Source organism: Dermacentor andersoni, chromosome 6, assembly GCF_023375885.2.
Source record: "Dermacentor andersoni chromosome 6, qqDerAnde1_hic_scaffold, whole genome shotgun sequence".
Lineage (NCBI taxonomy): Eukaryota > Metazoa > Arthropoda > Arachnida > Ixodida > Ixodidae > Dermacentor > Dermacentor andersoni.
In genome coordinates this window covers 19,493,767-19,519,491 of record NC_092819.1, presented here as the reverse complement: position 1 = coordinate 19,519,491, position 25,725 = coordinate 19,493,767, and the positions used below count along the sequence as shown (strand labels likewise).

Below are 25,725 nucleotides of genomic sequence, written 5' to 3'. Positions count from 1 at the left end.
TGCGCATCACTCATGCATCTTCTTTTTTTTTTGCATATGCATAATTTTTTATCATATTCCTTTATGTAAAGGCACATCCGGTGTCATATTCGACACAAAGTGCATCTTTGAATCTCGAACATTTCCCGCGAAGACGCGTGTCTCTCAGCAAGAATGTTTTCTTGTTTTTTTTTTCTTATTCTAATGAAAGCTAACGCAAGCAGATTCGTAAAGTAACTGCAGCTATGGAAGAATGTCGGGTTCTTGAGAAAATGGATGTGTTGTATTCAGGAGAGTAGGAAAACCATCACAACGGGGAGTATATATTTAGCCTTAAACGCACATGAGAAAAAAAGAAAGGAACATTGCAATTCAGTTCAAAGCTAAATTATTTTAAAATAAGAAAAGAGAAAAGGTTATTTTCGCTGCAGTGACGGCGTCCGAGTATAATAACCGGCCTCGTTCTGATCATTTCGAGGACGTTGCCCCAAGCCTTTTCGGCAGAATGAACACGGTCCATGTTATTTATGAATTCGTCATGCCCCCTTTACAGAGAGGTTTGCTAGAATCCACGCCGAAGTAGCAAACAATGCAGCGCACAGTACGAGTATCATAAAAATAAATTTAGGAAAACACACACACACGTACAGAATATAATTAGTCGATCAGAAATGGCTCGCAGCCAGGATTGTGAAAACCGGGCTAGCTGGATGTGGAAGAGATCTGGAAGGGGCGCTTTTGTCGTTCCCGGATGAGATGTGGCCAAGTGAATGCTGTTTCTATTTTAGGAACCTGAGCTGCAATGAGTGGAGAGGAGGTCATCTCGAGCCTGTGCATGAGTGCCCTCTGTAAAAATTGAAAAATGCAATGGTGGGTGCAAAGACCTCTGTCAAATGTTAAAATTAGGTTTGCTACAATCACAACGATACAAATTTTACGCAAGCCCAGAAACTTTTCGCATCGTCCGAAGGTCGCATGATGGAAAGCGCGGCAATATCTCAAGTGCAAATAATAAGTACCGCAATATTAGTTAATGATACCTATCAGGTTCACGTAAAAAAACAACTGTGCCGGACCTTAATTCAGTATCACTTTTCTTCGCTTGAAGTCTCATAGGAAACCCCTATGGAACAATAGAAACGCGTTAATCACATTGCTGTAGTTCGTGGCAGACCACAGTAGAGCGTGGAGCATTGTTACTGTCGGTATCATCTGCTCAGCTCAGCTTTCATCACCCTTTTCCGCTTCTTCAGTTTAGTCTAGCCAACTAGGCTCAGCCTGGAGTATAGCAACCTGCCTACCATTCTCTTGAGCACTTCGCTTCCTCCCTCTCTCTTTCTTGGTGGCCGATTCCATCTTTCCATATTCATCCAGGATTTTCTTTTCGTCGTCGGTGACCCTCCTCTTATTATTTAGTTTGGCGCGATTAGGTATGTTCTTCATATCGAACCCCAACACATTTTACACAAAGGATGCTGGCCCGAGGTATCCGAATTCGTACAATGCCGAAATCCGAATCGGCCGTGAAGGTACTATGGAATATGCAAGCATTATGCATAAAGTAAAGCGTTTTTGCCTTCTTTCAGGTTATAGTCTATTTACGTACGCGTTTCAGAAACAAACTCGAGTGGGCGAGAAAGCTGGAGTAATTGATCGCTGCACCTCTTCCCTTTCGAAGGCAATCAAATGCAAGACTCGTCTCTTTCTTTGAAACCGCGACACCTAAGAAGGTTGTGCGGTTTGCCGGTCCCAGCCGAAAAGACAAACGCTTCTGTTGCGCGCCCTTTGAAGATGCCGCCTGCACGCCGGGTTTGTCCTGGCGCGTGTCGCTGCTCTTTGTGTCAAACACTTTCCGCGTCTGCTTCCCTCTATATGCAAGCGCGATCTTCCAGTTCCGATAAACACTCCCGTAGTGCGGTACAACGTCCTTTCTTCTCAATGTTTAAATGTTTGCTGTGAGAAAGAAGGCAATGATTAGAGGTTGAGGGGAGGGGGGGGGGGCGTTAGGCGATATGCTACCGCGTACCTGCACGAACTATAAAAGAGGAGGTACCGTTAGCAAGCACCGGAAAGGCTACTTCCCAACGAACGACCGAGAATAATGCGTGCGCCACTTACGGCAACTAACGTCGACACCAGCCTTTAAAACACTGCATGCTTTTAATGAAACACGACGCTGAAACGCGGAGTTGACTCGTTCTCTCCGTCCTCGCCCCGATATTCGCAGCTACCGTCGGGCCGTCCCTTCGCCTGCCTATTGTGTCGCATGCGTGCTCGCGCAAAGGCAGCGCCCAGCCGGTGTCCGGTTTGTTGAACCCGACCAATTGAGCCGCCGTCGAGGAAGCGCGCTCGCGCCGTATGCAGATCCAATCTCGGCGCGTGCGGCATAAGGTGCGGCACGCGGCTGTCGTCTCCGCGTGGCTCCCTGCCCTTTCTATTTCCATCGCTCTCTCCGCGTCCCGCTCGCTCAGACCTCGAGTTGGCGTCGTCCGCGCCGTGCCGGCCGAAGAGCAGCGGGTCTCAACGAGGGGCTCGCGTGATTTCCTCCAATTGGCCGGCGCGCTCGCCGACACGAGGAGAATCGGGGCGGCGCGTGCGGCCGTCTATAGTCGCGCTCTGGGTCGCAACTTCCGCCGAAGACGTCCCGAATGATTGCGTATATGGTACACAGCGCGCACGCAGTCTACAAGGACGAGATAGACTCTGGGACAAGTGCTGCCTGTCCTACGTCTTCTGTAGTATGCGCGGGCTGCGTAAGTGGGTTCAACCAGCCAAATGCAACCTCCCGCCACACCCCCACGAAGCCCTCAATGGTTCCCTTCCTTGGTAGTCTTTTATTGGCTGTGTAGGCGACATTCACCGTGGGCAGGATCAAGAAGGAAACGTGCTGAGCCTAAAGAGGTTGGCGTCTGTTTTGCTACCTTAGGGGGTGGATGGGGCAGAAATGATGAGGGAAAGAATCAGTGAAACCATGCGCGCACATACATGCACGTTCTCAATTCAATCAGCGGAGGTCGCATGGTCCAGCAATCATCAAAAGCGGCAGATTCCATTGCGGTTGTGGCATACGGAGGGTTTCTATACTTCGCGCATAATTACTGGGCTCTTGAAGGAAGTAAATAACTCAGCGTTCCCATAGCTTCCCCCTCGTGCACGAAGGGACGCCTTATATTTTGCGGATATCTGAAAGCGAAAAATAAATATGTATGAAAATGGTACACAACACGCGTAAGCTTAAGGAAAGATGACAGATTAACGGCAGAAAAAGACAGGGAAGGGGGGAAGTGCGATGAAAGATGAAATTACAGACGGCCTAAGCATGTATGTATACATAAGACACCACGGAACAACGAGTTCGTCCTGGTATAGAGCAATAAGTCTAGCAGGGCCCTTAGCGCCCGGAATGTTTTAAGCCATTTTAACGATGCTTGAAGCGAGAAAAAGGACATACATGCAGCGCTCCTGTATACTTGCATTTCCTTACGCAACTAGACGTTCTGCCTGCAACGTGAGCAGTCCTAAAGAGGCTCAATGGTAAACGACACGGAGTGTCCAATTCGCCATTAAAGGACAGCATACGCGAATCTGGTCCAAGCCCTAATCGTGCAGTAGCAGGAAAGAGCGCACAAAGAAACGTCGAGGCGTAAACCTGCAATGCTTCAATTTCATAAGCTGGTGACGAAAGCGATGGTTCGGCGAACACATATATACGTAACATCGTTAGGCGGAGTGCGCACTTTCCTCTTACCGATATCCTTTAATGAACATTACAGTAAATTAATTGTTATAATGAGAAGTCGCGTCAGTGATTACTACAAAATAACAATAACAAATCCCTCATTCCTGATTGCTCACCTCTGCCGTGCTTGTTCGCAGAAGAAGCAGCGACCGCCCCATTTCTTGGCCGTCGCTCGCTGGACTTTCGCTTTCCGCGACGAGTTCATAGAGCAAGTAGCCAGCGTCCCGTACAACTAAGTTCTGAGGATTCCTGCTTACTCGCCTGCAATCTCCAGCACTCTGGCACTTTCTCCGTGGGTGAACGAGCCCATGTCGGTTACCAGGCGTACGCCTCACCCCACGCTCTGCCCGTGGATGAATTGTGACTCCGCCAGCCCTCCTCAGTATCGGCGTCAATTCTTATTCATTAGCAGTCACGCCCATATCATCAGACGAAGGAGCGGCTCGCCAGGAGTGCACAGTCATGAGAAAAATACCCACTGTCTGTGGGCAAGCACTCTGGAAGTGGTTCATTGCCGGCTGCAGCAAGTGTGTACGAGAGTACAGGGCCGGAGACGGACAACGCGTACTGCTTGCAGGCATTAATCGTGTAATGGGCCCCCACGCGCGAAAGTGGAAGCTCCATCGAAGCTGCCAAATCTTCGGGGTGGTCGCCGGTAATCACGGGGTCTATTATGCCGCATCGAGAATGGGTGGAGCTGCCTCTCACGGTTTCACCTCGGCGGACCGCAGAGGCGTTAAGTTCGTGCTGGCTCGCAGTGTAGGCTCGGTGGCGACGCTGCTTTTCGAAAGCGCTGGTAAGCCACGAAACAGTAAGAAGAAAATAACTAAATAAACGCACAAAGAAAACTTCTAACTCGCACTGTGCAACCATTGTTAGGAACACAGGCACTGTGTAACTGGTGCACTCCTTCGTCATGCTTTTAATTCATGTAGACTCGCGCGCTGTCGAGCCGACAGGGATCGATTGGCTCATGCTGCGTGGTAGGAGTGCTACAGCATCAAAGACGAACAATAGAAGGTGTAGAAAACGACAGTCGTATGTGTTCGGCTACGGAGCCTTATTCGCACAGGCCCGCAGATTCCCATCACATAGGTCAAATATCACTCTCATATATCTTCGTTACAGGCGTATCGCCTTGGTCAAGTACAGTACCAGCGTTCCATGAAGGCCAATCCCTTATCTTAGTACATTTTGTTTGCCAAAGTATTGCTATGTAACAATAACATGTGCTCCTGCCACCGAGTTTTCAGCCAAGTTGCATGCATGGAGCATAGGAGAAAAGCGATCGGCTGTCTTTGCATGGCGTTCGGGTTAACTTTCTTTCTTTCTTTCTTTCTTTCTTTCTTTCTTTCTTTCTTTCTTTCTTTCTTTCTTTCTTTCTTTCTTTCTTTCTTTCTTTTCCTTTTTTTTTACATGTATGAAATATAGCTTGCCGTCACTTACAGTTGGCTCGTTTAATTGCGAACTCCGAGTATACTATTTGTTAGACTGACTCGAAGGAAGGCCCGGTAGGTTGGGTCTGGGGAAAGGCATCGGTTTTGAACGTGCCTCGGCTTCACGGATCGTAGCTATACAATAGCTACAACCCTTGCTACAGAACGCTTACTGCGAGCAAAGGCGTAGAGAGAGCACTTGCGGCGCACGCAAACCGGAGCCAAGCGTGGGAAGGCTGACAATGCTCAGTAGGAGCGCGGACAAAAAAAAATATGCATCAAAAGTGTTTATCCTGCAGCGGGTCTCCCATTATGGCTCAAAGGGTGGTCCACCGACGCGACGTGCGCGGCCGTTCGCCCGTGCGCGTGAGCACGCGCCGCGTGCACTCCCTTTGTGGCTGCCCTGTCAGTTGGCTTGCATGCGGTGTGACGGACGAGCGTAACGCTGGCCTAATGCGACGAAACAGCGGAGAAAGCGGCGATGCATGCGGCGAGCCTTGTTCCGGTTGTTGTCACGGTGTCAAAGATTCTCAACGGCCGTTTACCCTGCTAAACGCCCGCGTGGCTGAGCTTCGAGAGGGCAAGGCCTCGCGCCCCGAACGATGATTTATCCGTCCTTTTCTCTTTTTTTTCTTGTGGTTTCGTGTTTTGCGTTTGTTGCTTAGCAATGTAACCAGACCGAACTTGTGCAGACGTAAGAGGTGCAAGCCCTCTTCAATATGCAACAATCAATTATAATGTCGTTGCATGCTATCTATGTGTGGAATTGGTTTTGACTTTCCGACATGTAAACGATGATGATGGTGCGCTCACAGATGCACTTAGATAGCTTTTAGGCAAATAATCGTCTTCTTTTGTCGCCTTGTGCATTCTCCAAATACTGAACTACAGTAATTGTCTACACCACAATATAGGTAGCAAGACCTGCGATGCTGAACAATTGCAGGATGTGAAGGTGCTCCGATATATTCCATCTAAGACCATTCTTGTGCTCACGGAATTGAGCAACGAAAATCACGTGGCCTCCTTTGTTATTATGATTCGTAGTTAACATGACATAACACGGCAAAGGCAATTTGGGGCGCCTACTGTATCATGTCCTGTTAAATGTCAATACGCACCTTTAAAGAAAGGAGAAAAACATTACTTTCATTAGTTACTAAATAACGATGCTCTGAATGTATGTTGCGCGTGTCTGCTGTGCTGGCACTGCCTGAAGACGCTGCTGTATCAGCCATCATATTCATTCCTAATTGTAATCGCGGACAGCGCCGGTTCTTACACATATGGCACAGAAGAAACTCTAAAGCACCTACTGTGCGACAACCCATCGCTCGGAGGCCACATGCTTGCCCTTGGAACCGCTTCAGGAAAATTAGATGGCACGCCTGGTATTCTGGGACCCATGCGACCGCGACTTCGAGCGTCTGCTGTGTGTGAAGCCACACAAGCGCTGCTGCATCCGCTTCTTCAGATGAACTAGCCTACCTGGCCGCTTGTGACAAGCTGAACGGTGAAGACTTCATTGCGTGTGCGTGCATGCATACTGTGAACTTCTGTCCTTCTCATCTTTCAGTCCCTTTTCCACAGTGAAGGGTAGCCAACCGAATTTAGCCTGGTTAACTTCCTTCCTTAACGAGTGCCAGTTGTGTTTTCTTGTCTGCTCTTGCCAGCAGCTGGTTCCAACACTCCTCGGAGGGAGCTGGCAGTAATGATTGTGGGGGAGGGTTACCTTCGCATCCCCAAAGAATGTGTGCCCGAGTGGCGAACACTCCGTGGTCGCACTTAATACAGACGGGGTCACAATCCCCGCCAGTGATTAAATAAAGCCTAGAATGACTGAGAATGGAATCGGTCTGCAGCATGCGAAGGTCTTCACCGACGTGAGGCATCGCTTCTATACCGGCTGTGGTTAGGAGTGACTTTCACGAAGGCGTACACTACTTTGATTAGAATGAACGACAGTGCTGCATGCGACGTCTGCGGCGTGGAAGAGAACATCGAACATTTATTGTGCCATTGTCATCGATTTGAGTCGGAAAGACAAACATTATCTATCACATTGCGACGGTTGGACGATCGGCCGTTGTCTGTGCAGGTGCTGCTTGAAGACCGTCCCCATCGCTCGACGGCCCACAAAGCTATGAAGGCACTTTTGTCTTTCTTGAGGGCGACTGGGCTATGTGAACGCCGCCTTTGACCCGCTCAAGCCCTCCGCGTGCGTGTGAGGGCTCACCGTAGTTTTTCCTCCCTCCTCCCCTCCCTCTCTCTATCTTATCTTTCTATTCCCTCTTTCCCGTCCCCCAGAGTAGGGTAGCCAACCAGACGCAATTTTGGTTAGCATCCCTGCCTTCTCTCTTTATTCCTTCCTCCTCCTCCCTGGTTATTATTTAGCTGTCCAGCGTGCCAATTGTTGGAAAGGCGCTGTAAGCTCATTTGGTTTATTTGTGTGTGTTAATCTCTGTGCGGACAGGCAATATCTCCTGCATGGCTCACTTTCCACTATACGACGGGCCTCTTGATACGTGTTATGATAGTACCACACCACAATGTCCGTCGCACACGTATCTCCAAGCGAAGGCAAGTTCATGGTCGTGAGTGCTCCTGGCAGGGCAAACCACGATGATGACCATTACGAGCGGTACGCTGAATGTGAACCTACAGGCCATGAACTGACCATCTGCTCACATAAGAGCAGCGACACCGTGCTGAGAGCCACGCGACGCAATGAAAGCGACCTTGACCAAAACCAGTCTGTCTAAACACCGTCACTCTGAATAAGCACTTTGCTTCTCTCCGTAAACGTGCGTGCGCAGATAGCCTGCGTGAGGGAATGCGCAGAGGCCATGCTTATCCGAGTATTTCGATGACCGTGGGGCTAGTATACTCTCGCCAAGGCATACCCTGACAAGGCCGGAACACCGGGGCGTCGCCGCGACGAGCTGCCTCTCGCCGTCATCCCTCGGAACACCTCGGCCGGTCGCTGACGCGAACCAGTTGTGGCTGGCGAATGCGTCCCAGTGACGGAGGTCGTTGGGACGCATTGGGACCCACCACCTCGATGCCACCACGGATTCACTTTGACACTTGTGAGCTGTGTCAGGCTGGACAGGGAGCCCGGACGTTATCACATCTGCCACAAGGACAATGGATAATGGCTTGCTGTTGGGGTGGTCCCAGGGTTACATTTTGATGCAACTCGCAACGTAGCAGACGGAAGAATGCATAAGATTCGAGATTATTCTCTCTCTTTCTCTCTCTCATGTGTCCTTTTCAAACGAGGCAGATAACCCATTTCTACATATTTCTTCACCTCGATCTTAACACTTGGCAGACTGCTCTGGTGACGCTGCTTTTAACTTCGACTCGGTGCTCGACACATCAAATGAATGCAGGCCCGAGAAAAACCATAGCCTTTCTGCCGTTGTCAACGCTCCTACTTGCGTCTCATTTCGCGGCAAGGCCTCTGGATCGCGGGGTCACCCAGGGGCTTCGCTACTGCGAGCTTGTTGGACGACGCTAGTCACCCGGGGAAGTCGTCAGAGCATGCCTCATTACACACGTCTCCGCTAGCCACGCTTCATTTATTCCTTTTTTCGTGGACAAAGCTGCGCCTCTCTTCCGCGCTCCCCCTTTATCTGTCCTCTTGTTGGCCGACCCGTGAGAATCTGTCTCTCGACGGCTTTCTTCGGCCTTGTTTCGAATCCGGTCGCTAGACACGGGAGGACAACGACGACGAGGTGAAGGATGACGAAGACGTCGTTACGCCGGATGGGGCGAGACAGGACGCGCGCGTTCGAGGGGACACTTTTATGCGGTTTGACACGCCTGCAGTTTGACTGCGTGTCTGCGGTGTGTGCCTCGAGATTCCTCCCGCTGGCCCGCCGCCCGCGAGAGCCACGGAGGCGCTTCATGAGGAGAGAGCTGTTCGCTGTTGGCATTTGGGAGACCGCGTCACACAAAAAAGCGTGAGCACGGATTGACGCCGACTGGCCCCCTGGTTCCTTCGCAACTGCGCAACGTGACCTGCGTCCGAAAACGCTCGTTTCTGTTCGCTTTCATCAGCTTCCCGCTGTGCTGCAAACAAGCTCCGCTGAGAACACCACCTCCTCGGCACACAAATACAGAGGAGTCCCTGCCCGGAGTGTCTAAGCGCGAACGAGCCTCGTTGGGGAGACGATTCATCTCTGCTATTTGCACGGAGACAGACGGCAATTTCTCATTGGGGTGAAACATGTGTCTCTAGTGCGGGTGCGTGTTTCTACAAACGGGTACGTGTGTGTGCGGACGCAGATCTCTCTATTGGCATGACCGCTACCCTGTCCGTGACACTTGCGCGGGAAGGGGGCATAGGATCGGTATGGTATGGTATGGTATGGCAAAACTTTAATGAAGTCCTGCAGATCGTGAGTCTTCACGAAGCGGGCCGCTCAATGAAAAGCGTTTAGTAAATGAAACGGGCCGCACATCTTGTCACAGTAAAGAACAGAGTTGATCCTTATTTTCACCTGCAAGGTCAGCTCAAGATGTCATTTAATATAAACGAAAAGTACGCGCAGCGACAAGGTATTTTGGTTTTTACGAAGTTTACTAAACGGAATAAATGATTAAATACAGAAATACAGGCTGATTTCGACTATGGGTCGAATGATTGTGATGATATGTCCCTAAAGTGAAGGATTGTCTCGCTCGTTGTAGAATCGTCAAAAAAGTTGACAGCGTGAGTGAAAGTCTGTTTTCGAACAGCCGTTCAGAGCATTCAAACAAAACAAAGTGGTCACAGAAACTATTAACTTGATGGAATATATAAACACTGTAGACGAATGCGGCAAGCCTAAGACCGCAGCGAACGTTTCGAAAAGTAAATTCGTCTTCGTAAGGACTCTGAAAAAAAAAAAAATGTCGGCACGTTGGCTGTGTAATAAGACTTCTCTTGTTTCCCCACTACTGACCAAATCAGCTGCGTATGTATCACGAGGTAGCTTTAACACTCTTCCACATGAATGCCCTTAAAATTATGCAGCCTACTGTGTTTCCCATGTGCGAGTGAGGTTGCTAGCTGTGCAGTCTCTTTTAATTAACAGCGTTCCTATTTCGAACAGTGCGTAAGTTTTTCACATTCCTTTAATGACGTTGGCATGTGGCTTAGATGTAGAACATATGGTCAAGAAATAACGATAGCAAACCAAGTCCAATTACGTTGCTTGAAAACCAACGAACACATATAAATGTTCGCTAAATAATTATATGTCAGAAGGTACTCGGGCATCCTTTTTTAACTTGTGATGGTTCTCTGGCACGATAACGTCGTTCAAATGCACAGAGGAACGGGTGATAGGAGGAGTTGTCCTCGCTTATTAAGATGAAAGCCTTATATGCCTCATGAAACGGTAAATCTGGCAAGCGTCCGGCATTAACATCGGATGGCCAGAAAGCCCACGTGACGAAATGATGACGTCACGTTTCCGGCGCTGGACCTGCTGCGGCTCGCACTGCAAAATCCCACGGTGAACGGCCACGGGGTCGGACGGACGCCGTGACCCAGTCCCAAAGTTGAGTTGAGGTGGATTAAAGTTGAATTAAGGTTGGTGCAAATTAGAGCAAGGTGGATTAAAGTGGGGCTTTAATTTAACCGGATAACTTAGACAAGCCCTAATGCTTTCGCATTCAACTCACGTAAGGATACATAAGTTATTGCCAATCTTTATGTATACTGTGGCGAGGAAAGCGTACGTCGCCTTGAAGAAGACAAGTCCACTTGTCGAAAAGTTGGCTCCTGTATTCACCTTGTTCACGTTTTGCTCATTGCCAATATTTAGGTGCGACATGTAAACTCACGAGGTGAAAATTCGGCAATCCCAAAAACGAATAAACAGTCTCAGTAGCGAATAAACAAATCCAAAAGAGAATAAAACATCCCGCAACTCGTCAGAAATGCACGTCCCTGGCTAAAACTTATGTTCTCGCGAAGTCATGATGGACACGTCTTCTCGTCTCGACTCCGTTTTCGTCTCTGTAAAGATCGCTTTTACTTTTCATTTCGGGCTGCGAGCCGCGCGTTTCAATGACCCGCAGTATACAGCAGGGCCACACCAAAGTCTACGAGGCTTAATTACCAGTGTCACTTTTGCGCGACACGCGGACCTCGAGACAGCGCCGGAACCTGGCCATCGTCGCAGCGGCGGCGGCGGTGTCGGGGTGAAATTAAACGCTGGCGAACTCGACGCTATCACTTGTTCCGCACTAATTGAACCCGTTCATTTATCAGCAGCCCACGCGTATGCGCACAGCCGTGCATGCACACGACGGAAAAGAAGAAAAACAAAATAACGCGTATATATTATTCAGCGTGTCGCGCCCGATAACCCAGCCGGAGATCAGCAGGGACGCTCGCATTTATAATACACGCGCCGAAGAACAAATACACACTGAAGGAGCGCCCCGAAGTCACTTTACGTAGTCAAAGCACGCTTCGCGTGTGGAGAAAGCGAGTGATACCAATTTGGGCACCAGGCGTTGCAACGCGCGCGCACGAGGAAGGGTGCGGGACGCTTGTCGGTGTTCAGTCTTCCTCGGGAGAGCCACTGGCTTCTGAGAAACCCGTCTGCAGAACCCGGCAGCGTTGTTGCTGAACCTCTGCGACGCCAGCGACAGTGGCATGCAACAAGGAGGCCCCGAGACACGGTGGCTTCTTTTCCTGGCCGGCAAGGGAGCACGAGCGAGTAATCGCAGACGTGCATAAGGCAAGAAGCGGCTCCTTATCGATATGTGTACACAAAAATGCCATAATACTGAACCTGGAGAAAGCCGAAGGGCTCTTTCAAAAAGAACAAACTGCCGGGGGAGGGAGACTCATAGGCGTAAGTACTGAGTGCGCGCTTGTTTGCTTTACGAGACGCAGCATCATAACGACTCGCAATTAACATCGTAGTGTAATTAGGTGCGCCTACGCTCATGCCAACATTGAAGCACCCATTTAGCGTGGCCAAAAAAGAAAAGAGCACATGTCTACCTTTAGTGGTCAGGATTAAGGGCCTGCCGTCGGATGAAGTACGTAATATCTACTTATCTACCTGTGTTTGCCCAAAGCTATCACCAAGCAACCAGCCTTTCTTTCTTTTTTTATGCGCTTACGCAAGCGAATTACGCGAGTCGTTGCTCCGAGGAAACGCACCGTGTCAACACGACTAGCAACTCCGCGCGATATCTTCTCTTTATACGCTACCTATTAAATGACTTTCTTGTAAGCACACGCTGCTCGTCAGTGTGAACGAGGGCTCCATTCACGCTGGAAGGACGAGCTCAAAAAAAAAAAAAAGGAGTATCTCTACGTGTGTCGAGAAATTGCCCTGAAGTAACTCCGCTTCCCCACTCCGAGTGCAGGGGGAAGTGATTTGTACGTGCAACTTACAGGGAAAAAAGAAGAAAGTAGCTTGGGTAGACATGCAAAGGAGCGCGCGACGCAGTCTCTCATATACAAAGCCTGCTGAAAAAAAAGAACAGCTTGGTTGTTTGGCGGACTGAGTGAAAAAAAATTTTATTCAGCATAAAAATTTTACGAGTCGAATGGGAGCGCAGCCTGGCCCGGCCGCCCTCTAGTTTTCTCCGCTGCCAGAGCCCCACCGACGAGCCATTGCAGCCCGTCAGGGTCATCGCTGCGAGGGATGGCATCCCGTTGTTCAAAAGTTGGGCTGGGGTTGGGGCCTACATGCCACGGGGTTAAACTGGCAAGCCCATGACTTCGTGTGTTCGGCGGAATCGTGATCCGTTAAAAATTGCTGGCATGCTCCAGGTTCACCTCGTGTATATAGTGATCAAGTTAACAAGAACTCGCGGACTGAGCCGTTCCCCTGACCATGCATGTCTGGCATCCGCTCCATATAGGGAAGTAGCGCGTCCCGAGCGCCGCTGCGCCTCCCGGGTACATTTACATCCTTCGCGGGTGATAGGGGAGTTCCCGGCGCACACAAAGAGGTACCGCTTCACATTTAGATGTCGGCCCCCTGATCGGGTTTACATCTGTGGCGCTACATAGCTACATTCCGCTCTAGTTAATCTTATTTTTGCCGCACCTTTCCTTATGTCATCTACCGTCCCTCCTGGGTAAAGTATAAGTGCATCCGCAATCGGCTCCGGTTAATCTTTCTGTCTTTTCTTTAAATTTTCTTTATCTGTTGGGTTTCCAACGAATGAGATATACTTCAAGAAGCGCAGACAACGCAGGAGGGAAAATTGTGAGAACAGAATTTCGCACACTTTTTTATCTTCTGTTGTAGGCAACTTTTAAGAAAGAAGCTCAAGGGCGATTGCACGAACAAAATTTTGGCGCGCGAGTTATTAATTATGTAATTTCACATCAGAGACGAGACGTTATATCATCGCTTGTTTTTGCCATCTCTCACGGTCCTTGTCTTCCCTCAAACAGTATAGCTCAAAGAAAATTGGGGGTTTTACGTGCCATTACCACGATATAATTATAAGGCACGGCGTAGAGGGGGATTCTGGATTAATTTTGACCACCTGGGGCTCTTGACGGTGCCCCCAATCCGCGGTACGCGGGCGTGTTTGCATTTCGCCCCCATCAAGATGCAGCCGCAGCGGCCGGAATTTGATCGCGTGCCCGAGAGCTTAGCAGCGCAACGCCAGAACCACTATACGCCACCACGGCGGGTGACATTATAATTCGAGCTTTGGTGGCTTCTACGAGGTTCTCTTCTCGACGTCACCTATATGCGCCTTGAAATCGGCGTCCACTGTCGCGGCGATCAAGCAAGAAGTAGGGTATAGGCCGATTCATGAACCCATCTGCAGCGTCGATCAATCAGCGTCTTGTCAACGAGCATAGACTGCGTAGGACAATAAGCGGGTCCCGTAACTCCGCTCCGAAATCGATCAACCGCACCGAAATAGCCCGCGAACGAATGCATGCATGCAGCAATTGCACCTGACGGGAGACGTTCAATGTGCCGAGACGGCAACATCAGCGTCGGTTGATGGTCTCGCATTTACATGTCTCCGAAAGAAGAAGCTGTGAAGGATTACGTTGAAGTTCGCGAGCGCGTATTGACATCGACCGGCAAAGCGTCATCCTTGTGGACGCTTTCCTTGGCCCCTATGCATAATAGCTCAAAACCGCTTAATTTTCGGTAACTACATTTTCACAGTAACCATGCGACAAGCGAACCATACGTGCTCACTCTGTCTCTACAATATCGAAGATCATTTCAGCGCTTTCACTGTTTTACTACTATACAGAACCGATTGAAACACGTATTGCTCACGAACAAAGGTCATAAGCGTGGTTTCGCTTAAGAACAAGTTTCACGCTATTGTGCAGCTCATCCGGTATTCATAAGTCGTATTCGGGTGGTGCAGCAAAACCCGTTTACAATTTGCCGCGCGGTTGGTAATTATTTTTCAAGAACACTACTGAGAGTACGCTTAGTCATTTGTTTTTCAGCGCAGCATTCACCTTAATGTTGAAACACTAGCATGTGAGCGAAGATCATAGGTCACAAGATCAGAGAGCGAAAAAAAGAAAGCAGAAGTGTCAGTGGAAAGCTGTTGCAATTTATAATTGCCAATTATAGAGTTTCTCGACTCGTGGGTGTCGTTGAAAACATAGTGAACGACGCCTCCGGCGATGGCATTGCCCGAGCTGGACTCTAAATCGAGAGACACCTCAGAGGTGCCGCCCGCTGGGGCGTAGAAGTGAAGCCATAGATGAATCCGTGAACCCCGTGAAAAACATGATTGAATGGCCATTGCGCTCTCGGTGGGGGGACGCTGTGAAGCCGAACTCAGGTGTCAAGGTTGCGCGCACTTCGAAAGCGACTCATCGACCCCGAAGGCGAAAGCCCTTCGAAAGTTTTTCACATCGGCTAATAGAGAGATCGTCAGCGGCGCTCTAGAAGTGACGTCATAGCCGTAACTCACAGTACTGACGGCTGTCAAAAGAGAAAGGATGCTAAAATGGTTGTGTCGATGGTGATTTTGAATCAGTTTGAAAGGGAATATTTTTGCAACGAAGCTAGCAAGACAAGCTAGCATCCAAATTGTCACCGACATTACCGATAAAGTGGTAACATTTGCATCAGCATGTATCCTCGCTATCGCTGCGCCGCAATGAGGCCACCTACTGATCCAGCACGTGACATCGCGCACGTAGCGGTGATATGTCCTTTTTTTTTATGTATTGACGTTATCTTGCTGTCATTGCACCGCCGTCCAAGAATATGAGAACCTGACTAATTCTATACGCTTTTGACAGAGGGATAGTTACATAACTAAACGGAACAGCAAGTTGTTTTAATACTGGCAGTTTTTTGCGTTCTGCTACAGTGAGACTCTGTTAACAAGGAACAGTCTCTCACTTGCGCTAATAGCAGTTCACAGTATGTTTGCGTAAGTACGTTTTCAATAGGGTTGCGAAGTTCCATATATTGTCGAGATGATGATTCTCACAGCCCCGGTGGCTGTGTAAAACTTGCAGAGAGCAAAACTTGAGCAGTTAGCCTAAGCACGGTGGCGTACGCTATATAATCCTGTATATTCAAAGGTGATTACTCTTAGCATTTATTATTATTATTATTATTATTATTATTATTATTATTATTATTATTATTATTATTATTATTGACGCTTGCGGAATTTTGACTCATATATGGGTTCGAATGCAGTCTCAAGCGAATGCACAGACCAAGCGCAATAGGACGAGGGTAAACGCACTTCTAAGCTATACCACACGTGGTAACGTACCCGATCCAGACGATTCGATGCGTGGGATCAGCGTTGACCCGCTGCCCCCTCTTCACTGGTTGGACAGAAAACGCATCGTGCCGCGCCTCCAAGCACAGCATCCAGAACACAGCCACAATCTATAGACAACATGCGCGAGTGGTACTTGAGCGTCCATTACGGCGCAGGAACGATCGGGTTTCCAGCCTGGCCTCCGCGCGCAAGACTAATGGGAGGGCAAATTTACTGCAACTCCGTGACTGGCGGCGCAACGGTCACTCATCATGGCGGCAATAATGAGACGCTGCGGCAGCGATGTGCCAGCGCGCACCTCCGCCCCTAACGATCCCCGCCGCCCTGTTCGATAAAGACGCCAGAACCACCGCGGACCCCCCCATTCGTTCCTCCCCTCGGCTTCTTCAATCGCATCCACTGTGCATCGAGCTTGCTGCCACTGATACTCGTGCTTCGGCAACGTCGCAGCTCCACGTATACCGTGCGTGCGGCGGCTTGGCAACGGCGAGCCAATGAGTTCTCAAAAGCGCGGCCTTCGCCGACTGCTTTTAGCTTTCCTTTTCGACGGTTCTCGACGGACGAGAACTGGAAGCGAGTTGACAGAGAATGCGCACGGCGTTCCAAAGGAAGGGTCAAACGAAGCGGGACCCAGGTAATTGCGTTTGCTTTAGCATAGATCACTCCGCTCGCTCGTACACACCGTGCACAGGGAAAGGGTGCACAGCGCGCCTCCGGACGGAGAGCCGCGTTTTTAATTAGCGCTCCCTCTCCCGTGCTCAGCATGGGGTCATTGGGACACGCGGCCACGCATCGCTAAGCACGCGCTTCCCTCCCCCACAGTTACGCTACACGCGGCGCTCTCGCAGTGTGTAATTGATTACACAAGAAGCAGAGGGGAGGTGTCGGGCGCGGGTTCCGAGAAAGCTGTGTTGCAGCCGACTACACATGCGCGTGTGCGTGGTATCGAAACCAACATGGCTTATTGATGACCGTAATAGCCACGTGAGGCCAGACGGCATGGTCATCGTCAGCGTGGGCACTCCAAGCTTGAACGGTTGCGCGTTATCTTTCCTGCCGTGTATGCTGTGGCGTGGGATGGTTCTATCTGGCGCACTATACGCGATCCTGTTGATTAAGAATACGCGGCGAGCACAAAACTGTGGACGGAGCCCATCCAATTAACTATTATTGTGCGCGGACTAAACTCGCGCGTTAGCAGTACACAATTATAGCGGCGAATGCTGGACGGGATGAAAAACTATTATTCTTATACTGTGTTATTAAGAGGGAAAGCAATGTATACAAGCCTGAGCTCCATACGTATAAGATATATGTATTACTCACGACTAAAGAAGATACGTAACTAAGCATGGGTCTCTTACGTTTGATTATATCTATTACCGTTATGTTGTAGAAGATCACAATTATACCACGACGGAGTTAATTGAGCGGTTTTCTTTCATTTAGCCGGACCTATATGAAGGCCGTATATGGAACTGCTGCAGACAGTGCATAATTGCACATATTCCTGGTGTGGCGTCCCTCGTGCATTTAACTCACCACTACCCAAATGATTGTCGTATAGCTCTCTGCGCATTCATCTGCTCGTAGTAATCGCTCTTTTAAGCTTTCTTCGCATAACGGTCTGAAAAGACACCGTAGCATATGTATGTACACAGTGGTTAATAATTAGCGGGATTGATTGATTGATTGATTGATTGATTGATTGATTGATTGATTGATTGATTGATTGATTGATTGATTGATTGATTGATTGATTGATTGATTGATTGATTGATTGATTGATTGATTGATTGATTGATTGATTGATTGATTCTACAAGGTGATACGGTTATGAGAGCCGCCGTATAGCGAAGTGCTCTGCTCATATTTTGACCTTGTGGGGCTCGTTAATGAGTGCGTTAAAGCGTTTCTGCACTACGCCCTCACTGGAAATGGGCCGCTGCGGTCTGGAATCGAACGCGTAACCTAGTGCTCAGCAGCAGCACCACATGTGTCCAGTGAAACACGCGCGTCACAACAGAAGACCATTCGGAGATGAAAACGGAATTCAGAAACGACAGACAAGAATGCCTCGGAGAGCACAAGACACTCGGTAATCGGATTTGTCAAAACACTGTGCAGCAGGATCCGTCTCGGCAGTCGAGGCGTAAAACGCGGCACCCAGTCGCAGCCGGCCACGGTGCACCGTCTATCTTCGCTGCCGAGCCGGACGCCTTCCGCTCGTCTTCAACGCCTCACGGTTTGATCCGGCGTTAATTATTCTCGTCCCAAGTGCTAACCCGTTAGTCACGGCACTTCGCGACGACCCAGGCAACTTGTCGGCGGCATCGCGCGGAAGGCGGTCCGTCCGCGCTTAATCACGACACCCGCACGCACGCATGCATGCATTCCCCGCACGAGCAGCAGGCACCGGTTCGCCGCGGAGCTCATCTCTCGGGGACGCATAATTGCGACAGGAGAGACGCCCGGAAAAAGCGATGATCGGCGCTCTCGGGCATTTTTCGCCGCCGTAACGAGCGCCTAATGTGTCCGGACGATGTCGCTGCATTGCTTGGGTGTGCGTGTATGCACAGAGTACGTCGCTCTCGTCTAAAATGCGGTCAGCGCTATTTTGCTCACGTCAGCCCGCGGCGATGCAACAGCCTGGGAGCGTAGAAAGGCTGCTTCCTTATGCATGGGGAGCGTAGAAACGACACACAACCTGTGTGCGCACTGCTACTGAAGGAAATTACCTGTGCTGCTCAGAGAGATGCCCGTCGTTCGGCCTTAGCGTTGAGTGCCGCCCAGAAGCAAAAGTCATTATGATTACCTCCTTTTGACTGCAGACGTCTTGTCGCGCAGACATTGCTCTTATACGTGTAGCCTGAGGAAACTGCAGTGGCCACACAGACGCCGTGGACACACTGCTAACGACCGGTACTCAACGACAGGAATGGCGTGTGGGCTTCGTGCGCCAAAGCGCTCCGAAGCAAGAAGCGCGTTCGTAACAATGGGCGTCGGCCAATCGCGACCGAGAACGAGATGAGAACTGCAACGATGCTTCGCAATGACAGATCAGCTTGCGACCTAAAAGATCGTTACGAATGCGGTCTCAGTTTCGTCATTGTCGTTACTACCGAATGCGAGAAGATTGTGCGCGAGATAGAGACGACGGCGCGATGAGGAAGGTTCGTTCAACCTCTCTGCCATCCTACAGCCAGAAGACAGCTGCGTCCGCGACGCTGCGGGATCGGGTGTAGAAGTGGGGAGCGGAACGGTCACGGGGGATCGAACCCATCCCTCGGTTTGCCTCCCAAGTGTCCGCCGTCGCTCGGGGCGCGTGCAATCACCTCCCTCATTGAACTCTTCCGCCGCGCTTGGGAACGCGCCGTTCGCCTATACGCACGGGGCGTCGTATCGTGCCCCACCCTGTCATGATAAAAGTCCGTTTATTTGATGAAGACGTCAGCGCCCACGGGGGAGCGCGCCGCGCTGGAAGCTGCACGCACGCACGCACGCCCCGTGCGTGCATGCATACCTGCTTGAGCGCAACCTACAATCTCGGCGGTGCAATCGCTCTCTTCCGCGGCACGGTGGCGGCGGGGGCCACGGTGGCATTTAATTACACACGCCGTAGCCCGCCGCCGCCGCGGCTAAACTGCGCCTCCTCGGTCGTGGCGAACTCTATCCGGGCGCAGCGTGACAAATGACCGGTGCCTTGCGAAGCGGATGGAAGTGGCGTTGCGGAGGCGACGGGGCGTTCAGACGTCTGAGCCACGCGAAACAAAGAAGAAAAAAGCCCGGGCTTCGAACGCTGGGTGCTCAGTGAGCTTTAATGAAACACTCCCCTTTCTCCGTGCCAGCACGGCTGTCTTATCCGAGGAAACTGGAGTGGTGGGGAAGAAGAAAAGAAAGAAAGCTTTGCGAAGCTGCGCCACTGCTGACGTCCAGCGTGACTCCGCTCTTTGCTCTACTCTTGGTGGGAGGGGTAGCCTTTGCAAAACAGCAATACTAAGCCGTAAACTCGAGGCCTCTAAGGAGCCTTCGTCTCGTGAAAGGCTGAATTTGCCGATCAGACGAGGTTCAATGCAGGTCATCTGGTGAATGCGTGCTTATAACGTCTGGCCTGCTTTCAGGGCCTCAAAAGTGATTTATGGTGGCCCCAATTAGTTTTTATTTAATCACTTTGATCTATTCATTGTGCGTGCTACAGAGTTTACATAATTAGAGCGAAAATGCATCAGTGAGCAAGTATGCGACGCGTCGGAGCATTAATTGTGATGCGCTGCGATTGCGAGGCGCTAGATTCCATCATCAAGTTCCTCGAAAGGGCTGTTGCTTATGTTTCATAGACGTTAGTCGTATTGGTGCGTGTAATTCCTCATTATTTACTTAGGTAGGGTTTACATGACTGTACGAGAGAAACATCTTATGCCCTCCACGACGGCTAATGCGATAATAAGAGAGTTCTCATAATCTATCGAGATGAGCCAATCAGCGAAATATCACAATCTGGTATCATCTCGATAAAGGTGCACTTATCGTTTTGTCACTGCCGACAAATAAAGACAAAACATGAACCGGTGCTTGACCCATTGTTTCTTTTTATCCTCGCAGCCGTCCTGGAGATGAACGCAGTGGCGGTGAAGCTGTACAGTATTCGCGGAGTCGCCAGCAAACGCTACCTCTGCATGAACCGCAAGGGACAGCTCTCTGGACAGGTGAGTAGTCTTCTTGCTTTCACGATCGGCCATTAGAGGTTTCCGCTGGCGGTGCCAGTTCACTGTTCAAGCAAATCTGTGCAGTTATAAAACACACGCGTGGTAGGTAACGGAAAGAAATATCCAGCAGAAACCTAAGCGTACGAAGCTAAACGTTGAGCTGAATATTGGCTGTGCTCGTGAGGTTGTCGCTGGCTCAGTGAATGTCGAATTTGCTATGGAGTGAGTGAGTGAGTGAGTGAGTGAGTGAGTGAGTGAGTGAGTGAGTGAGTGAGTGAGTGAGTGAGTGAGTGAGTGAGTGAGTGAGTGAGTGAGTGAGTGAGTGAGTGAGTGAGTGAGTGAGTGAGTGTAGTGATTATTAGGTGAAGGGAAGAGAGAAGTGCAGTGCCGTAACTGTCTCTCAAAGGAGGACACCTCAACAGCACTGCACAGGGTAGGGGAAGTGGGGAGAAAAAGTTGTGGCCTTCAGCCGCGCCATCGAATTTATCTGAGTGAGTGAGTGAGTGAGTGAGTGAGTGAGTGAGTGAGTGAGTGAGTGAGTGAGTGAGTGAGTGAGTGAGTGAGTGAGTGAGTGAGTGAGTGAGTGAGTGAGTGAGTGAGTGAGTGAGTGAGTGAGTGAGTGAGTGAGTGAGCGAGCGAGTGAGTGAGTGAGTGAGTGAGTGAGTGCAGAAGGCGCCGTTCGCACTCACAGCGAAAGGATGCGTACAGCAGCAAAAAATACGAGCCGTCACGTTGTCGCAACGTATACACTGTGCGTGCGAGCTGGGAGGGGTGCGGCCCTGTCATTTATGACGAGGAAAGTGACTCACGTCAAAAACGGCGTCAAAGGCAAGGTCGCCGCACACGAGTGAGCATTGACACGCGACGCCACGAGGTGTACACACAAGCGTCGCTGCGAACGACAGCCGCGCCGATCGAATGAGGGCGACGCCGGATTCTGCCCGGCTATGACGAGAGCCATGGGCGAAACTGGTTGCGGCTTGGCATCGACGACACAGAGACACACTCCTTTCTCTCTGGCTAGGCAGAAGAGGAAATGGAAAACAGTAAAGCAGTAGGCCGCGAGAGCTGCGCACGCGGGCGAGGCGCCCGACACCCGCGGCGCAGCGCGCGCGCGTGTGTGTCGCAGCAAACTCACCGGGATGCCAATCAAGAAACTCGGGCTGTTGCGTCAAGGAGAACGCCGCTTCTTTTTCACGCCGGCGCGTATAATATTTGGCGGCCAGAAGCACGTGCGGCGGGAATGGCTACGGGGCAGGAACGCAGACGCGTACTACATTATTTCTTATTGCGGGCTCTGATTGCGCATCCGAGCGGCGGTGCCTTCAAAGGGCTGTGCCGAGAAAAAAAAAACGAACGCTCGCGAGAAAGAAGTCAGCCCCGGATGCCGGACAACGCCCCAGACGAGTCGCCGAAATGACTCGAAGGATTGGCCCGAAACGTGCGCTACAGATTTGTCATCTTCGTCGTCTGCTTTTGGTAAAGAGAGCCGCGATGCGCAGGACACTTCGAATGAGCTCCTATTCACTTTAATCTGTGCGTCCGCTTACACGCCGCAGAGCGTGCCGTCTTTCTCTTTCGTTCCAGCGTAGTGCTTGTACTCCTTATAAAAACTACCAGGCGTGCGCACAAGACTGCGCTTGGCACTGAGCAGACGATCGTTCTGATGCGGAGAGAAGACGTGCTTTTTCGCGCTCTTCATTGGCTGACGACATCTGTCACTTTTAAGCTGTGGTGCCACACATTTTTGAAACAGCAATTATATAGATACTTCGAGCAATCTTTTACCATCGGCATCGCCGTGAGGTTCCGTATATATTTAGGTATATGTATGATATATGCCATGCCATGCTGTATGGCATGTATATGCGGTTTATATTGCCACACCATTCTATCATTGACGTTCTTCATACCAGGTCTCACTTTCTTGACAAACTTATTCCTCAGAATTTTGATGATGGCAGCCCACAAACAAATATCACGAAGCAAAACACCGACAGCGCATGCCTTTTGTCTTAAATATTCCCAGACTTAAATATTAAAAGTGCGAAGCAATAACAGAGCTCAAACCTGAAAATAATATTGGTACGGCTGCGCACTATACCTTCAGGATCGGCCCTGGAAAGAGATTGGAAACATACCCGAAACGAGAGAGCGCTGATAAAGTCGTTAAGAAACACGTCGGCTTTCATTAATAAATATAAATGAAATTCTCCTATGGCAGCATTAAAACAGAGGACACCTAGCACAACAGCTCGTTTTTACTTAGGCAGCTTACGTTTACTTCAGTTCATTCTGCCAGTATACAGCTACGACTCTCACACTTGGTGTAATATTCTAACATGTTGCTATCGCATTCAGTGCTTCGCCCTTATGGCGAAAGTGATTTTTTTCTTTTTTTTTACTGTGGAACAACCTATACACACCTTCGTCTACTATGTCCTATTCTTACTTAATCACACATTTCGTCTTTCTCTCTCTAGCGTATACTTGATTGCGTAATAAGCTAAAACGAATTCTTTCATTTCTTCAGATACTGCACAAGAGCTCGATTTGAACGTCCGACTATACGTCGATAGGCCACACCTGGCTTGGTGCATGTGAAAGTGTGATCAGGACTCATGTTTCTCTCTCTTTCTCTCACTCTCACATACTCCTTCGTACTTGCAGGGCAGCAAACTGGACAAGGTCTAATTATAGCCTGTCTGCCTTTTCTCCCTTCTCGATCTTCATGTGTCCAAGCGGTTCGCGAACTTTGCAGTGACAGTAATGGGAAGTCCTGTTAGCATGGGGGAATGCATGATATCTTCCCGGGGTTAGATGCACGAGAAGTCCCTAGCAGAGCGCTGAGGGACGAAAAGTGAGAACCTTGGGTAAGGACGCTCTCCGCTTGCTGCAGTCACACAACAAGCATAGCTCTCTGGAAACGCACACCACCTTTCTTTTTCAGCTATATAATAGGCAGCCGATTCAACAGCAAGGCTGCATGGTTATGATAAGGTATATTGTTACAATTATTTCTGGTAAACGCTGTAGCGTATTCAATTTTTAGCATAAATACTTTTCTCCTTCGTCATAACGATAACTGTAAAACCATTCTGGCAGGGAATTTAGCAGGACAGACAAAAGAAACGAAGATTGTATCTGTACCCACTTATATGTACCACTTATTTACACCTTGCCAATAGCTTTTCTCTTGACATAACCTAAGAAATGAGTCTTCATTTAGCCTATAGGCCATCTTGTCATCTAGCAGAGCTTCGCCAAGAATTATAACAATTTAGTATAGACAAAGAAAAAACCTATAAACAAAGCTCTGTGGGGCAAACATGCATATCACGTCCATCTCTCCTTTATTACTATTAGTTCTTCAAAACCTACTATAACCAAACAGACTTGTCTTAAATCCCATAAGCTGAATACACGAACTCTGAAACTGCCTTCTGTCCATTCCGCAAAGGCCTCGGAAGGACACGGAAGTGCTCACTAATGCAGCGGGCGGGGCGATACAAGAGGTTTCCTCCCCGGCAGTTGGCAGTGTTTATGCTTGCTCTTTGCCTCACGCCAACTAGTACACTGCGGGGGGAGTATCTGCTCCGCGCACACTCCCTCTCCCTGCTCCACCACAACGATTACATTGTAACTCTCCTGTCCAAAAGGACGTTGACCTCGACCGGATCGATCCTTGCCTGCAAAGCACTACACTACTTGCATTTTCCATTCCTACTTCTCTTATCCCATCTTTGCTTGTCTTCATTCTCGGAGCGCATTGCGTCTTCTGGGAACCTGATTCACCTCAGTTACTGGGCCAGAGACATAAGAGAGACGGAAACAAGCTCAAAGCGGCCAGAAATCCCCAGAAGAAAAGAACGCACCGAGAAATGTCTGTGTCGAGGAAACGTTCAGTACACGAGGCATCCATTTAGGCCGCCTGGTCGGGCTCTGCTAACTACGTTACCGCGCCCACATTTCAGCCGAAAGTAGCTCGTAAAGCCTCAACGTTAGCGTTCCTTTCTCTCCGCCTTTTTCTTTCATTTTTTTTTTTCCAAGTGGAAGAGCGCAAACGTTCACTTCGCGACTGTTTGCCGAGCCAGAGAAGAGACTGTTAGCTTAGGCTCCGGCGTTGCGTCTGCCCAGTTTTTTATGACTCCTCGTTCCACGTTAGTTTACGTGTATATGTTTTTCGTTAGCTTGCCGTACAAGCATGCGGTTCTGTTTACGACTGTTTCCTGCGATGATACGGGCTTTATAGCATATGCCACATTCCTGCCTCTTCTCCTTTGCGTAAATGAAAGCAGACGAAAGAATTCCAGCTTTACCACGGAAATCATATAGCGAACTCGAGTCTTACGATATCACAATGTGGCCGTCGGTCGCCGATTTGGGGCCAGCGCCGGTCGGCGCACGATTGCCGAGACCAAATGCGCCGTTCCCTTCCAAGAAATCTGATTGTTTTCTGTCTCACACTCGCACTTACAGGTTAGGCCTTCTTTTATTATTATTTTGTGACCTTAATGTCATTCGTTGCGTGCGCAGCCACTGAGGCATTCGGAAGTCTCACATTCTAAATTATAAATCACATTAAAGTGCCACAAAACGATGGGAGGACACATGCTTACCTTGCGTGTGAAACAGTCGTTGCTCCGCGTCTCAGTTTAGTAATTTTTTAGGGTCCTTTGCCTTCTCGTTAAGACCGGCATTCCTAGCTCTCAAGGCTCATCATGAAAAAGCGACCGCACTTCCAGAAGCTAAGCGAAAAATTGTGCTAGTGGCACAGGAGCGGAAGCCGCGAGCGGTGGACTGCCTACATAGCCAACGTAACCGCGCTATCAGTCGGTGCGGCCAGCGCCTGTTGTTGGCACTGACGCTATGAGTTCGCCTGTCTTCCTTATCGCCTCGTCTGTGTGCTTGCTTGAACTTTCAGCGCGGCTGGTGAATGGAAATTCTGAAAGCCAGCTTATTTCCAGAGCGCAGCTCAACTGGTCTGGTAGCGTTTTCATTTGTGCATGACCAGTTAATAATCTCATGTTCCGTATAGCTCCACTGGTAGAGCATCGCACTCGTAATGCGAAGACGTGGGCTCGTTTTCCATCTG

General features: G+C 49.7%; 1 protein-coding gene across 1 annotated transcript in view; it reads left to right on the top strand.

The window, feature by feature from the left end:
* Nucleotides 1–25,725, top strand: part of LOC126521321 (fibroblast growth factor 9-like) — a 109,079-nt gene that overhangs the window by 68,572 nt on the left and 14,782 nt on the right. The window contains exon 2 of the mRNA XM_050169986.3: nucleotides 20,527–20,630. Coding sequence (XP_050025943.1) covers nucleotides 20,527–20,630 — 104 coding nt within the window. The remainder of the gene's footprint in view (nucleotides 1–20,526; nucleotides 20,631–25,725) is intronic.